General features: G+C 42.4%; 1 protein-coding gene across 1 annotated transcript; it reads left to right on the top strand.

Annotated features, from left to right (window-relative positions):
- The first annotated feature begins 983 nt into the window (after positions 1-983).
- eps8l1b (EPS8 signaling adaptor L1b) lies at positions 984-17,736 on the top strand. Its single transcript, XM_064951026.1, has 15 exons — positions 984-1,112; positions 5,685-5,821; positions 6,142-6,206; positions 6,313-6,442; positions 6,634-6,722; positions 6,999-7,073; positions 12,177-12,325; positions 13,013-13,157; positions 13,414-13,466; positions 13,568-13,676; positions 14,556-14,681; positions 14,829-14,982; positions 15,278-15,443; positions 16,017-16,149; positions 17,288-17,736. The coding sequence occupies exons 2-15, from the start codon at positions 5,731-5,733 to the stop codon at positions 17,372-17,374; spliced, it is 1,572 nt and encodes a 523-aa protein (XP_064807098.1). The 5' UTR covers positions 984-1,112; positions 5,685-5,730; the 3' UTR covers positions 17,375-17,736.
- The last annotated feature ends 458 nt before the right edge of the window (positions 17,737-18,194 follow it).

Here is an 18,194-nt window from a genome sequence, read left to right as displayed (position 1 = left end):
CACACAAATACTTGCTTGTTAATAACAAGGTCAAAGAGGTATCTTTCAGAATGATCCATAAGAATTACCCTGTGAATCATTACCTGAAGAAACTCCAAAAAGACATTAACATTGATTGTACTTTTTGTGTTGACCATCCAGAAACAGTTTCACATCTATTTTGGCATTGTCTACATGTAAAACAATTATGGAAAGATATTCACAATTTTATAATTGTTGATATTCTTGATGACATTTGTTTTTTATGGGAGGATGTGCTGCTAGGTTTCCTTAACCATAATAAATATAAAGAAAAAACAATTTTACCTGATAAATCTAATTGTGCTAATGGCAGAATTTCATATTCATAAATGTAAATGTAAACCACTTCATAAATGTAAACCACTCTTCCGTGTTTTCTATAAGGAATTCGAGCAGTACATTCTTCTAATAAGAAAGCTGTTAAAACAATCAATATGTGTGTTTATTTTAAGGTCTTTGTATAATCTGTAATTTGTTGTACCCCCTAGCATATGTTAGCATTGTCTATTTATGTAATTATTGTATGCATACAGACTTTTCTACATTGGCAATAAAAATGGTTTTTAAATGCAAATAAAAAAATCCCTTATTTTTCTCGTCTGCCAGAATGCACCTGCAGACAGACACATTCACAGAGAGATGTAAAAGATAACAGATACTTTTAAGGAAGTAGAAATGCCCACAGCCGTGGATTACTTGTACGTTCTTTACCTCTGTGCATCACGGTCATCCATTCTCAGTTCCTATATGGAAGTATGCACATGTCAGACTGAAAGCAAGCGAGAGAGAGACAGAGAGAGAGAGAGAGAGAGACAGAGAGAGAGAGAGAGAGAGAGAGAGAGAGAGAGAGAGAGAGAGAGAGAGAGAGAGAGAGAGAGAGAGAGAGAGAGAGAGCGAGAGAGCAGCTGAGAACTATTAGGACAGACTCGTTTGACCGGTTTTACATAACTTAAGGTGTGACTGAGAAAACAATGCCATTGTGGTAGGGAGGAGAGGAGAGAGAATGGTGGCAGTTCACTGACGCAGGCTTGATACTCAGAATTACTTTGAAACCCACAGTTAAAGGACATTTTAAAGGACACACAGAAAAGGTAAGATCATTTAGATGCTACCTGGTGTATATTTCGAAAATGATATACTGCATGGGAATGCACATTGTTGAGTAGGTTTACTTTGAGTAGTAGTACTTTGTGTACAGTACAATCCTAGAAATAAAGGTGCTATCTAGAACCTTGCAGGGTTCTTTGGCAGTCCCCATATGATTTTTGAAGGAAGACCCTGTTACAGAGTGTAGTGTAAATGCTTATTTTAGGCTGGATCATGTTGTTGTATTGTATTGGTTTATGTTTTAATTCTGTAATGTATTGATCTCCCTTGAAAAAGAGACTCTGGGTCTCAATGGGCTTTTCCTGGTTAAATAAATAAAAATAGGAAAACCCTTTGAAGAACCCTTTTTTGTTCCCAGGTAGAACCGTTTTGGGTTCTGTGGAAAGGGTTCTTAAATGTTTAAGGCTGCCCAGAGAGGACATTGTTTTTATGGGCATTGGCAACTCATTCCATTCTGAGGCTCCAGTATACAAGAAAGTACCTTTCCCAGCATTAATCCTAAACCTGTATAAGCACACATCAGCAACACCTGTGATTGTGTGCATCCCTAACACAAGGAAAGTAATCACTTAGATATCTTGGCGCAGGACCATAAATACTCCTGTAAACCAAACCTAGTCTAATCTGGGACACCCAAGCCTCAACAGGCAGCCAGTTTAGTTCCTGAAAGCAGCTCCTGCCTATGTGAGTGCGTGGACTCACCTTCAATACTACCCTGATCAGCTTCCCCTTCATAAGTTTAGATAAACCCCCAAACCAGGAAGTACTAGCATCGTCAAAATGGTATTGAATGAGTGCAGTAGCTAGCACTTTCATGGAGTCCTTATCAAGCAGCTTGGACTTTCTAGCCAAAAACTTAGTCTTGGTTTTAACCATCCTTAGCACTTTAATGGCCATGCTCACCCCTCCCAAGCTTCCATCAAGGATACATCCCAAGTAGCTAACAGAGGAGTCAGCACCTCGCCCTCTAATTCCACACTAATTTCAAAGGACCTACTCAATTTAGGTCTGGATCCAAAAATAATTGCTTCAGTTTTCCCTAAGTGCAGAGATAGCTTATTATCTCCAAGTAATTTATTAATGTTAGTAAGCTCTGCGCTAAGTATGCTCTCTAACATAGTTTTACTTTTGTGAGACACCAGAAGTGTAGAGTCATTCACATAAAGAAAAAGGCAGCAAGAACAAGCATCTTTCATATAGTTAATATACAATAAAAACAGCAGAGGCCCAAGCACGCTCCCCTGCGGAATGCCACAACTCATTGGTTTTGCCTGAGACAGTGAACCATTAACCTCTACTACTTGCTCCCTTCCTGATAAATAGGACTTTACCCAGCCTAGAGGGATACTGCTTAACCCCAGTGCCTTCAGTTTGGAGATTAGGAGACAGTGGTTAACTGTAGGTCAAGGAGTACCATTCCACACAGATTTCCCTCGTCAATCTCTTTCCTGATGAAGTCTGTCAAGTAAAGTAGACATGAATCAGTGGAGTATGTTTTTCTAAAACCTGACTGAAAATCATACATTAGATCCTGTTTGTTAACATTCATTTGCTCATGTACAACTCTCTCCAGGATCTTTGATGTTACACAGATGATAGATACAGGCCTATAATTCCCAGGGTCAAACTTGATCCCCTTCTTATACAGAGGTATAACTTTAGCTTGTTTCAAGTACCAGGGAAAGGTACCTTATTCAAGAGAGAGATTAATGATATGCGTAATACAAGAGCCAATTTGCTCAGCAGAATCTATAAGAAACCGTGCAGGAATATTATCCAGGCCTGTGGCTTTGCAGCATTTAAGCTCTGGCAGCATATGGACTATTTTGGCTGTTGCTGCCTTTGCAAAAGAAAAAGAGTTTGGCTGAACCTCTAACTCTACATAATACTTACTGACTTGGTTTCTTCCAAACAAACCAGAACTGGTGGGCAGCTTGCTAACCAGCTTGCTGGCAACAGAAGTAAAAAAAGAGTTGAATTCATTGGCAACCTCAGGTTTTCATATACCATCTCCCCCTGATGTTCAGTCCAATACTGTTGAGTTTGTTTTTGGTAGTAGTACTACAGCCTAGTTTCCAAAGCTTTTTAGGGTCATTTTTGTTCTCAATTATTTTCTCAGCGAAGTAACCCCTCTTAGCTTCATCCATCCTGCTCTGTGCTTCACTTCTGTGACGTTTACATAGGACAAAATCATGCTGCTCTTGAGAGTTCTTAACATTTTTAAAGGCCTTATTCCTTGCCTGGATAGATTCTAGAATCTCATGATTAAACCAAGGGCTAGATTTCTGCTTTACCCTGACCCGTCTAATGGGAGCCATCACATTCACCACATTAAGGAATCTACATTTAAAGACATCCCAGGCACTGTCTACCCCTACACTATCTAGCACAGGTGACCAGTCAATTTTACCCACTTCCTCCCTAAACTTTTCAACACAGTATTTTTTGAGTCCTCTGATTCTAACGGTTTTGGGACACTTAAATATATCCTTAAAAATCCTCCTTGTGCAAAATGTAATAAAATGATCACTGATTCCATAGACTATTACTCCACTCTGCAATATTTTAGATTATCAGACACCAATATTAAGTCAATCGTACATTGCACTGTTTCACATATCCTGGTGGGATCTTGTATCATTTGGGTCAGAGCAAGTGATCTACAAAAGTGCATAACTACATTTTGGGTTGGGCTATTCTTTTTGCAGACATCAGTATTGAAATCCCCTAACAAAATGATTTCCTTCAACAGGGAATCATTACAGTTTGACAACACAATTTCAAGACCTTGATAGAATGCATTCTGCTTGGGCGGCCTATAACACACCCCCAACAAAAATCGGCTTGGTTTTGGGAAGGCAGATATCCAGCCAGACAATCTCCAGATTAGCTCTTAAATCCGATCTGACGTTAAAAGCAATGTCTGATCTTACAAACGCACATATCCCCCCACCTTTCCGATTCCGATCCTTCCTGACAACAGAGTAATTACCCATCTCAATTTCTGAGTCACAAACAGATGAATCTAACCATGTCTCAGTAAAACATAAGGCACCCCCACCTCTGATTTGCAAACCAATAGGCGTATCTCATCGATCTTCGGTAGTAGGCTTCGGACGTTTAAGTGCACAAAATATAAGCCCTTCTTCCCAAAGGCCTCATTGAATTCCCGATCCACTTGTAACTCACCTCCCACTGCGCTGCCATCTTCCCACTGCACTGCCTCCGGTGGCGCCTCTGTCACCATGGAGCACCCCTCCCCAGGTGCTACTCCATCGTCCTCAACACGTGTCCCCCGTCACTCGCCTCTGGTGGCCTCCGCTCCGCTGTGGACCCCCCCTCCTCCGGTGCACTCTCCACCCTCAGTAAGTCCTCTGATCCCACTCCACCTTCAATGCTCACACACCCCGCAGGTACAGCACACAGCCAGCAACCGTAAGCTTAATTGACCCCATGACCAAAACTAGAATCGCTGCATTTTAGATGAATCCACTGCGCGCCTTCCAAACATACCAAAGCTTCGCTGTTACTCTTATCCACCATTCACAAGAGGAGCCTGGGTACATAGGCCGTTTGATGGGGTTGGTGATAAAGTCAGGTCCAGGGCATTGATGGATATCCCCCGATAGGAGAAGGAATAGAGTTATTATAAGATCTCCACCATTCATTTGAGATTTCAGACTGGATTTCAATGATCGTTTTGGTTTATGCCAAGGTACTATGAAAGTTTGGTATATAACATTCCTTCCAAATCCGAAGTACTGGATGCCATCAAAAGTGTTGGCCTGACTGAAAAGTTGCCGAGAATGTACTATTCTTTCATCTTCGGGAAAACCGGAGAACCCTTTTGGAACCCTTTTTTTCCCCAAGAGTTTATGTCTGTCTTTGAGGGTTAGCAAACAGACTAATGTCAGACAATATCTTGATCTATAAACGTGACAGAACTATTTATCTGTCAAAGATCTGTTGTTCCAATTCTGTTTAAAGTTGTTGAGGAATACATTTGCTTTGTCATTTTAGCTATAGATAGTTTTATATGTGAGTTAGCGTGTATTAGTCACACTAGGCCTACGTCAATATTGATATTTGTACCTCTGCTTGTTAAATCTTGCGTTCAATTGTTTTACAGTACATTTTTTTACTAGATTGTCACTGATCAAGATTGTTTGTGTTATCATTTCAAGACCTCCCTTTGTAACACTATTGTGCACATTTGAGAGGGAGGTGGCAGGTGCCGTTGACGCTATATGTCAATCATTATCATAATCATTAAGGAGATGAAATATGTCACAGTTCCATATGCATTTACTGAAGGGAGTTACCCATGGTGTTGAATCAAGGGTTGCTATTAGCAACAGTCATGACCTAAGTTTTTCTGAACAGCATTTTTTGCATGAATCATATTCAAATAGCTTCATTTGTGTTTTCTACGCTGGATTCCAACCATATAATCAAATTACAAGGTTGCTTTACAAAAACTATCACTTGAAGGTAGAAAAGTGCATGAAACAGTGTGAGTGTCCTGGTTAAAAATAGTCTCTCTCCTTTTCCTCCAGACTTCCTCCGATAGACCCTGTTCTTCCCCAAAATACCAAAGCAGCAATGATGGATCCCTACGGAATTCCGAGCCCCCCCATCCCACATGCTCCCAATGCCCCGCCTTCCAACCCTCCACCTTACCCAGGAATCAGAGGTACGTAGATGGGAACCATCCTTTTTGTTTGAGAGCCAATGTTTGTGAATGCTCTGGCAATTGACATGTTTGCCATGTCAATGAAATGCTTTGAACCGAATTGCCTAAAAGGAGGAAGAGAGAGAGAGGGGGAGGTGAGAAATTAGGCACTGGCAGAGGTATTTAAGGTAAAAGATTCTCAGGAATACAGATATTACATTGTGTGTGTTGGGGGAAGGTGTGTGGGGAGTTAGAGTGGGCAGGAATTCGGAATGCAGGAAATTCCAACTAGGCAATGAATGGAAATGGATGCGATTCATATTCTCTTCTGTCCTCAACAGCGAATGGTGTAAACGGAGGCCAACCTCAGCCTGATATTTCTTTTCTACGAGCGGAGAGAGAAGTGGTATGTATTAATATTATCATACACTTTACAATTTCAATATTATATGTTTTAATCACAATTTTACTGTAGGGTTAACATGTGTCTTTTTCATGTGTCTCAATTTTAGGGGATCCTTAATCATTGTTTCGATGACATTGAGGTCTTCATGGCAAAGCTACAACTGACTGCAGTGGCTGCCACAGTTCTAAGCCAGAGGAAGAAGACAAATAAGAAAAGTCGCAAGCAAACAGCAGAGGGTAAGAGGGATAAGGAATTAGTTTTTGTTTTGTCCTAAGCTACTCACAAACCCTATTGAGCTCAGGATTCACATGGGCAACAATATGTTTGCTAGCCAAGTGACCTCCTGAACTGGTTCAACTCAGGATGCCATTCAAAGTTCAAATCACTGATCATTTATTTTTTCCCCTGTCTTTTCTCTTGAATATAGAGGACTTGCTTACTGCAAAAGCTTGCCCTCCACCTGAAGAAGAATTCATGGATATCTTCCAAAAATTTAAATACTGCTTCAGTCTTCTGGTGAGTCAAGGAAACATTTTTATTTTTTCTTTATTTAACCAGGCAAGTCAGTTAAGAGCAAATTCTTATTTTCAATGACAGCCTAGGAACAGTGGGTTAACTGCCTGTTCAGGGGCAGAACAACAGATTTGTACCTTGTCAGCTTGGGGGTTTGAACTTGCAACCTTCCGGTCACTAGTCCAACGCTCTAACCACTAGGGTACCCTGCCGCCCCACATTGCCACTACTATGTCAACAAAACAGTTTAGTTAGTGTACTCATCATATTTCTTCCCAGGCTCGTCTCAAGTCTTCCATCTCCAACCCATCCTCAAAAGAGCTGCTCCACCATGTGTTCAAACCTCTGGATATGGTGAGTCAACAATGATAACCTTTATATCCATTGCTCATGCTCTGGCTAGGAAAGGCCTACAGAGGGAGAGAGCTATGGGGACAACACCTGTTGCTATTGTTGTCAACACAGGATTTTATCTTCAGAACTAGAAGGAGGGAACCAAAAGTAGTATCTTTAAAAATACTTTTATTTATTTTCATTAGTATCCTTGCTATGTCTTCTCAATTGTGAAATTAGATAGGGGAGTGATTCTCATATTCAACAGTTAAATTCGTGAGTATGTTTAGAAATGATGTCATGTTGATTTGACTCCTTGTTACATACAGTGCCTTGCGAAAGTATTCAGCCCCCTTGAACTTTGCGACCTTTTGCCACATTTCAGGCTTCAAACATAAAGATATAAAACTGTATTTTTTTGTGAAGAATCAACAACAAGTGGGACACAATCATGAAGTGGAACGACATTTATTGGATATTTCAAACTTTTTTAACAAATCAAAAACTGAAAAATTGGGCGTGCAAAATTATTCAGCCCCTTTACTTTCAGTGCAGCAAACTCTCTCCAGAAGTTCAGTGAGGATCTCTGAATGATCCAATGTTGACCTAAATGACTAATGATGATAAATACAATCCACCTGTGTGTAATCAAGTCTCCGTATAAATGCACCTGCACTGTGATAGTCTCAGAGGTCCGTTAAAAGCGCAGAGAGCATCATGAAGAACAAGGAACACACCAGGCAGGTCCGAGATACTGTTGTGAAGAAGTTTAAAGCCGGATTTGGATACAAAAGATTTCCCAAGCTTTAAACATCCCAAGGAGCACTGTGCAAGCGATAATATTGAAATGGAAGGAGTATCAAATCACTGCAAATCTACCAAGACCTGGCCGTCCCTCTAAACTTTCAGCTCATACAAGGAGAAGACTGATCAGAGATGCAGCCAAGAGGCCCATGATCACTCTGGATGAACTGCAGAGATCTACAGCTGAGGTGGGAGACTCTGTCCATAGGACAACAATCAGTCATATATTGCACAAATCTGGCCTTTATGGAAGCGTGGCAAGAAGAAAGCCATTTCTTAAAGATATCCATAAAAAGTGTCGTTTAAGTATTTGTTAAAAAAGTTTGAAATATCCAATAAATGTCGTTCCACTTCATGATTGTGTCCCACTTGTTGTTGATTCTTCACAAAAAAAATACAGTTTTATATCTTTATGTTTGAAGCCTGAAATGTGGCAAAAGGTCGCAAAGTTCAAGGGGGCCGAATACTTTCGCAAGGCACTGTACTTACTAGGCTATTGTACATAGGCTATGTGTATGCTCTATCTAGTATTTGCCCATGTCTGTCCATATATAGTTTGTGTATTGATACACGTGTGCAGTGCCTTCAGGAAGTATTCATACCCCTTGACTTATTCCACATTTTGTTTTGTTACAGCCTGAATTCAAAATTTATTAAATTGATTTTTTTCTCTCACCTATCGACACACAATAGCCCATAATGACAAAGTGAAAACATGCTTTAAGAAATTTCTGCAACTTTATTGAAAATAAAATACATATCTCATTTGCACCCATGAGTCAATATCACTTTTGGGAACAATTACAGATGTGAGTCTCTAAGAGCATTCCATAGATTTAAGTATAAACTGTACCTCAGGATCATTCACTGTCTTCTTGGTAAATAACTCCAGTGTAGATTTGGCCTTGGGTTTTAGGTTATTGTCCTACTGAAAGGTGAATTCATCGCTGTTGGAACCAGGTTTTCCTCTAGGATATTGCCTGTGCGTAGCTCCATTCTGTTTATTTTTTATCTTGGAAAAACCTCCCTGGTCTTTGTGGTTGAACCTGTGTTTGAAATTGACAACTCAACTGAGGGACCTTACATACAGTGGGGCAAAAAAGTATTTAGTCAGCCACATTGTGCAAGTTCTCCCACTTAAAATAATGACAGAGGCCTGTAATTTTCATCATAGGTACACTTCAACTATGGCAGACAAAATGAGAAAGAAAAATCCAGAAAATCACATTATAGGATTTTTAATGCATTTAATTGCAAATTATGGTGGAAAATAAGTATTTGGTCACCTACAAACAAGCAAGATTTCTGGCTCTCACAGACCTGTAACTTCTTCTTTAAGAGGCTCCTCTGTCCTCCACTCGTTACCTGTATTAATGGCACCTGTTTGAAGTTGTTATCAGTATAAAAGACACCCGTCCACAACCTCAAACAGTCAAACTCCACTATGGCCAAGACCAAAGAGCTGTCAAAGGACACCAGAAACAAAATTGTAGACCTGCACCAGGCTGGGAAGACTGAATCTGCAATAGCTAAGCAGCTTGGTTAGAAGAATCAATTGTGGGAGCAATTATTAGGAAATGGAAGACAATCTCCCTCGATCTGGGGATCCACGCAAAATCTCACCCCGTGGGGTCAAAATGATCACAAGAACGGTGAGCAAAAATCCCAGAACCACACAGGGGGACCTAGTGAATGACCTGCAGAGAGCTGGGACCAAAGTAACAAAGCCTACCATCAGTAACACACTACGCCGCCAGGGACTCAAATCCTGCAGTGCCAGACGTGTCCCCCTGCTTAAACCAGTACATGTCCAGGCAGGTCTGAAGTTTGCTAGAGAGCATTTGGATGATCCAGAAGAAGATTGGGAGAATGTCATATGGTCAGGTGAAACCAAAATATAACTTTTTGGTAAAAACTCAACTCGTCGTGTTTGGAGGACGAAGAATGCTGAGTTGCATCCAAAGAACACCATACCTACTGTGAAGCATGGGGGTGGAAACATCATGCTTTGGGGCTGTTTTTCTGTAAAGGTACCAGGATGACTGATCCGTGTAAAGGAAAGAATGAATGGGGTCATGTATCGTGAGATTTTGAGTGAAAACCTCCTTCCATCAGCAAGGGCATTGAAGATGAAATGTGGCTGGGTCTTTCAGCATGACAATGATCTCAAACAGACCGCCCGGGCAATGAAGGAGTGGCTTCGTAAGAAGCATTTCAAGGTCCTGGAGTGGCCTAGCCAGTCTCCAGATCTCAACCCCATAGAACATCTTTGGAGGGAGTTGAAAGTCCGTGTTGTTGACCAAATACTTATTTTCCACCATAATTTGCAAATAAATTCATTAAAAATCCTACAATGTGATTTTCTGAATTTTTTTCTCTCATTTTGTCTGTCATAGTTGAAGTGTACCTATGATGAAAATTACAGGCCTCTCTCATCTTTTTAAGTGGGAGAACTTGCACAATTGGTAGCTGACTAAATATTTTTTTGCCAAACTGTATGTGTGGGGAACAGTCATTCAAAAATCTTGTTAATATACTCCCAAACTTATTTAGGCTTGCCATAAAGAAATGAGTACGTATTGGCTCAAGACATTTCAGCTTTTCATTTTCTATTAATTTGTAAAATTTTCATAAAACAGAATTCCACTTTGACAATATGGGGCATTGTGTGTATGCCAGTGACAGACCATTTAAACATAATCCATTTTAAATTTAGGCTTTAACACAAAATGTGGAAAAAGTCAATGGGTGTGAATACTTTCTGAAGTCACTGTATGTTTGCCTACAGGCAAGTATGCATTTTGTAGAAAAATTATAATGGTTTTCAACACGGGGGGAAAACATTACCGGAAAAATATTTTGATATTTTGAGGGCAGTTCAATATTTGCACAAGGCAGTGCACCCAGTGTGTTATCACAGATTGAAACTTTGGTCACATTTTGTTTGCATAAACATTATAAACAGACTCATAAGAAGAAGACATGTTTAGACTAATGAAAGATGGTAAATATACATATAGGAAATAACCTTGTTCAGGTGTGCCAGTTTACACAGACTTGGTTGGCACACTGTAAGAACTTCCTGCCTATAAAACTATGAATCTCTCCATGATGGAATAGAGGGAGGAGCTGGAAAAATGGGCAACCTGGCACACCTGCATGGAAACAGGGAGAAACCGAGAGAGGTGTGACGGCTTGCTTATCTGTAGCATTGTGTCTGCTGAGAGGGCTCGGAGGGTAAAACCTCACATGACCCTCTTGAACCTGGCTATCATGGTCAGCTCACTCAAACATTTGGTTCTCTATGCTGATACTCAGTTTATTAGGTACACCACCCATTCACAAAAATGGTTCGCTCATATAAACAAGGAGCCACGTGCCCATGGCTTTCTATATAAAGCAGACAGAAAGGCATTGAGGCATTCAGTTAATGTTCAATTGAACGTTAGAATGGGAAAGACTAGTGAATAAATCGATTTTGAGCGTGGCATGATCTTTGATGCCAGGCGCGTCGGTTCCAGTATTTCAGAAACGGCCAGCCTCTTGGGCTTCTCACGCACGACAGTGTCTAGGGTTTACAGAGAATGGTGCGAGAAAAACAAACCCAGAGTCAGCGGCAGTCCTGTGGGCGAATACAGCTCGTTGATGAGAGGTCGAAGGAGAATGGATAGAATCTTGCAAGCTAACAGGCAAACAGTGTTGTGCAGAATGGCATCTCGGAACGCACAACTCGTTGTCACGGATGGGCTATTGTAGCAGACGACCACACTGGGCTCCATGCGTAGTCAGCATGAGTCCATGGCCCCATCCTACCTGGTGTCCACGGTACAGACTGGTGGCTTTGGTGTAATGGTGTGGGGTAGTGGGCTGATGGCGGTGGTGTAATGTTTCTTGGCACACGTTAGATCCCTTGATACCAATTGAGCAACATTTTCATGCCCTGAAGAATTCAGGCTGTTCTGGAGGCAAAAGGGGGATCTGACCCATTACTAGGTGTACATAATAAACTGGCCACAGACATGTAATGACAGTCATAGTGGGTTATACCAGTCAGTGATTGACAATATACTACAGGTTCAATTTTTCAGACACAGATTATGCCTACTCTTGTGTTGAAAAGCGCTTTCAATGGAGAATCTCCATTGAGAATTATTATTAGTCCAGGACTAGGCTTAATCTGTGTCCGTGAAAACCGGACCATAGAGTTCATTAGGCCTAGCTTGCCCGTCATAATGAATATACTGTTGCAAATTCTCCAGTCAACCCATTATTTCCAATGATCCTGATCTAAACTGTGATCTCTTTCCTGTGTGGCCCCAGCTGGTGAGGACTATTGGGGGCCCAGCTTTAGGAGCCTCAGTGATCAGTCCTGCCCTGACCAACTCAGCCATATCCCTGCTTCAAGACAACCTGACCGAAGAGGAGAGGCAGATATGGACGGCCCTTGGGCCCCACTGGACACTACCACAGTAGGTACTAAGTGCTTTGTGCCTCATGGACCCCTATGAACCCTTATAATGAATGAACTTTTGGCTATTTTTTAATTTATCCCTTATTTTACCAGGTAAGTAAAATAACATTCTCATTTACAGCAACGACCTGGGGAATAGTTTCAGGGGAGATGAATGAGCCAATTGTAAACTGGGGATGATTAGGTGACCATGATGGTATGAGAGCCAGATTGGGAATTTAGCCAGGCCCCTGGGGTTAATACCCCTATGACCACAGAGAGTCAGGACACCCGTTTAACGTCCCATCCGAAATACGGCACCCAACACAGGGTAGTGGGATATTTTTTAGACCTGAAGAAAAGTTGCCTCCTACTGGCCCTCCAACACCTTTTCCCATCCAGGGACCGACCAGGACCAATCCTGCTTAGCTTTAGAAGCAGGCCAGCAGTGGGATGCAGGGTGGTATGCTGCTGGGAAATATTGAGTGTCGCAGTCTCATGTGATAGACCTGTATGGCTCTCTTTTCTGACACTGCGGCAGGCTGTGACATGATGAGACAGCATGACCTGACGATGTCAATATTTAGTCAGCCAGTAACATGTGCCACTGAAATAGTACAGTACTGTGGAGAGAGATGACCTAATTCCTTTGGCTCATCTCAGTCAAGTTCTACACTGGTTATATTCTTACTCTGTCTCCTCTAAGTTCCCAGCTTAGAGGGCCCGTGGCCCCGTACACACCTGTGTTCCTGGACGGATGGAAGCCAGAGCCCTCCAGGGCAGATGGGCAGGTTTGGGAGGATCCGGTCGAGTCACAACACAAACATGAAGCCTTGCTGGAAAAGCAAAAGGTATGGAATAAGAGATGTACATCCATCTACATCATGTACATTGAGTTCACAAAGTGGGTAACATATTAATTTGCTCCTGACATCATCCTCTCCCTCTCTCTCCCCACGGCCCCCTCTCTCCCCCCTTTCTCTCCCCCCCATTTCTCTCCCAACGCCCCCCTCTCTCCCCCCTTTCTCTCCCCCCTTTCTCTCCCCACGCCCCCCTCTCTCCCCACTTTCTCTCCCCACGCCCACCTCGCTCTCTTTGCTAATTCAGGTGCAGCCTACTCAGCCAGTTGGACCTCCAGTCGCCCCTATGAGCGATGAACTGTACGTTTATAAGTCACCTTTGGGTTGAAAAAAAACAACTATTTTTCCCATTGTTTACTTTTATTTTGTAGTAATATCAATCACCACTGTTTCCCTCCCAGGTATGGCAGTGTCCTACCCCCTGAGGGAGAGAGGATGTACAGCTGCAGCTATGACTTTGTGGCCCGCAACAACAGTGAGCTGTCAGTACAACAGGGAGATACACTGGAGGTAAACATCTGAAAAGTCATTAAGTGACATTACATTACATTAAACAGAACTATTCAGGAACATTCTTGAAAAACACACGCCTGGTAGCTAGTCTCTGTGCCACGTTTCCAGGGCTCTCTTTTAATGGTAAGACACAAGACTCAAGACAAAGACCAAATCTGGTGCAAAATCCGGTGATGTTGGTGATACTGTACAAAATCCATCGCTAGAATCAATCAATCATATTTATTTATAAAGCCCTTTTTACATCAGTCGATGTCACAAAGTGCTGTACAGAAACACAGCCTGAAACCCCAAACAGCAAGCAATGCAGATGTAGAAGCACGGTGGCTAGGAAAAACTCCATAGAAAGGCCAGAACCTAGGAAGAAACCTAGGGAGGAACCAGGCTCTGAGGGGTGCCCAGTCCTCTTCTGGCTGTGCTGGGTGGAGATTTTAACAGAACATGGCCAAGATGTTCAAACGTTCATAGATGACCAGCAGGGTCAGATAATAATAATCACAGTGGTGTGTAGAGGGTGCAACAGGTCAGCACCTCAGGAGTGAATGTCAGTTGGCTTTTCATAGCCCATCATTCAGAGTTAGAGACAGCGGGTGTGGTAGTGAGTGAGTCCAATTAAGCATTATTGCTTAATCAGGGTGTAAACGCCAGAATAAAAAAAACATAGTAAACAAATATTGGTGCACAAGTACTGAACACTTTGTCCTTATCAGATTCTGGGCATACTGTACATACTGGCTCTTACCTTGGCAACAACTTTCACTGCTAGAAATAGAAACTTGTGAGTTGCCAATAGCACACGATTAATTCTATCACTCATTTCATTCTTCCTTAATTGTTCTCTGTATAAACATTGGCTCCTCTCCTTTTCTGTGTCAGGTGGTGGAGTCATCCAAACGCTGGTGGAAGTGTCGTAATTGCTTCAACGAGGTCGGCTTTGTCCCCTTCAACATCCTGGAGCCAGTGTCTCACACAGAAAGCCCCGTCACCATGAGACCACCAAAGGTAACACACCAATGTAACACACGCATGCACACACACACGCCAATCCATGCCCATTCCTTTACTCACTCCCACATACTGGTATTCCTTTCATTGAGTCAATATCAATGTTGTTCACTCCTCTTTCCTTTCCCCTCTGCTCCGGGCCAGCCTCCAGTCTCGCCTGCACTGACCAAGACTCACACTCCTCCAAGCCCTCCAGCCTTGAACCATAGCTCCTTGACTCCAAGCCCCTCAGCCCATCACCGCCCTCCCCCACCATCATACAACCAATACATTCCAGCCGGAGATGACACAGACAAAGGTATCCCACCATACTGCGAGGCGTTACATTTCTGCACTGTGTCAGAGGGGCGACGCAGGCGCGGCACTATACAGAGACGCTTTGTCTTTCCTCCGTCGTGTGAATGTGCACGTGTGTACACGCAAGTGTGTGTGAGGGAGGCTCCAGAGGGGGAAAGTGGTCGTCCGTTCCCTCTGTGTGTGAAAGACAAAAACAGGAGAGAACGACAAACAGTGCTTTTAGCTCTTATATCTGCTCCGTTTTAACAAGATCAACCAGATAGACAACATACAGTAAAAACTCTCCCTCTCCTCAGTCATGATGGTGAACGACGAGCTCCTCCAGAGACTGACCAACGGGAAGGCCAGCCTAAACAGGCCCCTGGTCATCCCTCGCTCCTCGGACACCTCGGTCCCCCTGGACTACCGCTCACCCCCCGAGGAGGTGGAGGAGTGGCTCAAGCGGAAGGGCTTCAGTGAGACGTGAGTTTGACGTGGCCCCCACAAACCCTAAACTCATCCTACTCCAATCAGGGACCTATTCTGGTCAAATCAAATCAAACTTTATTTATCACATGCACCGAATACAAGTATAGACTTTACCGTAAAATACCTACTTACTTACAAGCCCTTAACCAACAGCGGTTGAGAAAATATTTACCAAATAAACTAAAGTAAAAAATAATAAAATCAACAATAACGAGGCTATATATACAGGGGTACGGGTACTGAGTCAGTGTGTGGGCGTACAGGTTAGTTGAGGTAATTTGGGGTCTCCCTGTGTATCACTAACTTTGTGGACTTATAGTAACTCCAGGATTTCGTTACATGTATTGTTTACTGATCAGTTCATAGACATTTGTCGCCATATACCAATATTCATTTACTTTCTACCGAATCAATTGTTGAGCCTGGAATCGTCCTCAAGACCTGGATTTAGTACTCAATGGATCTTTCTAGTTCTTACACAGAGATGACTCAGTTGTTCACAGACGATTGAATAGGACAGAAAGACTGAGGCAAGTGACTGACTACCTGTGTGCATCTCCCCCTCAGGACGGTGACGTTACTGGGAAAGCTGACAGGAGTCCTGCTCTTCTCTCTGAACAAGGAGGACCTACGAGAAGTTCTACCAGACGAGGGTTCCAGAGTGTACAGCCAGCTCACTGTGCAGAAAGCACTGTTGGAGGTACTGATCAGCCTATAATGAACATTATACATTACACGACCAAAAGTATGTTAATGGGCATTAATATGGAGATGGTCCCCCCTTTGCTGCTACAACAGCCTCCACTCTTCTGGGAAGGCATTCTACTAGATGTAGGAACATTGCTGTGGGGACTTGCTTCCATTCAGCCACAAGAGTATTCGTGAGGTCGGGTACTGATGTTGGGCAATAAGGCCTGGCTCGCAGTCAACGTTCCAATTCATCCCAAAGGTGTTCAATGGGGTTGAAGTCAGGACTCTTTTGCAGGCCAGTCAAGTTCTTCCACGCCGATCTCGACAAGCCTTTACTGTATAGACCTCGCTTTGTGCACGGGGGCATTCAATCAATCAAATTTATAAACCCTTTTTTTTTTTTTTTTTTACATCAGCCGATGTCACAAAGTGCTATACAGAAACCCAGCCTGAAACCCCAAACAGCAAGCAATGCAGAAGCACGGTGGCTTGGAAAACTCCCTAGAAAGGCAGGAACCTGGCAAGAAACCTAGAGAGGAACCAGGCTATGAGAGGTGGCCAGTCCTCTTCTGGCTGTGTCAGGTTGAGATAACAGTACATGGCCAAGATGTTTAAACGTTCATAGATGAGCAGCAGGGTCAAATAATAGAGGGTGCCACAGGTCAGCAATTCAGGAGTAAATGTCAGTTGGCTTTTCATAACCGAGCATTCAGAGTTAGAGACAGCACGTCCGGTGAACAGGTCAGAGTTCCATAGCCGCAGGCAGAACAGTTTAAACTGGAGCAGCAGCACAACCAAGTGGACTGGGGACAGCAAGGAGTCAGGCCAGGTAGTCCTGAGGCATGGTCCCTCCCGGTTGTCCGGAAGCATATTTAAATTCACACAGGACACTGGATAAGACAGGAGAAATACTCCAGATATAACAGACTGACCCTAGCCCCCTCGACAAACTACTCAACCCACTCAATAATTACTAATTATATGATTGCAGTGTGCCTCTGCATCATCTTACGTATAAAACTAATACATTTTCCAAATTTTACTCCGGCTGCACAGTTAAGTTTTAAATCCACAATGTCCTTGCTGTGTTACCTTTCCATGTTTTCACTTACCATAACTTCTACCTGATTGAAATGCTGTTCTTCCAGGATGCCAAGGCGGCCACAGAGCTAGAGGCAGTGATGGAAAAGCAGAAGATGAAGGTGGATTTGAAACTGGAGAGTAGCACACTGTAAGACCCAAGTGTCAGACGTCACGTACCACTCTCCTAAACATGAAAAGACTCATGCTGAAAGAGAACAATCCCTGCACACACAATCACAAAGACAGATTCACTGTCGGATGTAATATTATGCCGATATGAATTTTATGTAATTGGTGGCTTTTCAAGTCAGACTGTGGAGTCTTGAATCAAGGCTTTGCCTTTTGCTGTAAATGGTTGCCTTTAAGTTCAACTTTAAGGGCAATTGTCCTCTGTTAAGTCAGTAATTTGAGGTATTCTTGAATATTCTCGCCTGCCTATGTTGACTTGATTGAATCAATTGTACCATTTCCCCCTGCTATTTGCAGACCAACTTAAATGAATGTATACTTGTCTTGTTTATGTCCATTATTTGTACACTTGTCTTATGTCCATTATTTGTACACTCACAATATATTAGACAACAAAGCCTTTTCTTCAATTAGAACTTCAGTTTTACACTTAGGCCCTGAGCCAAGATCTTAGGTAAGTACATTAATACAGTAAAAAAAAAAAAAAGATTTTTATTCAGGCTTCAAGACAAAAATCATCTTCCAGTATGTAATACAAACAGACCTGACAAAGTCTACAGACGGCACACATTAGGAAAAGCAATGCAATCATTTATATATGTGTGCATCTAACTTCAAGTGACTGACATACATGAACAAAAAAAAGAAAGAACATTTACAAACTGCTGAATCAGCATCAACATATTGGAAAGTGAAATGGACATAAGCAGGTGCTGTGCTTAAGATATTGTTCCCAGCACCAAGTGTCATAGGCCAAAAACAGGGTAACGTAGCGGACTATCA

The sequence above is a fragment of the Oncorhynchus masou genome, chromosome 31 (assembly GCF_036934945.1).
Source record: "Oncorhynchus masou masou isolate Uvic2021 chromosome 31, UVic_Omas_1.1, whole genome shotgun sequence".
NCBI classification, from domain to species: Eukaryota; Metazoa; Chordata; class Actinopteri; order Salmoniformes; family Salmonidae; genus Oncorhynchus; species Oncorhynchus masou.
The sequence above is the reverse complement of the archived record's forward strand: the minus strand, read 5'-3'. Positions and strand labels throughout refer to the sequence as shown.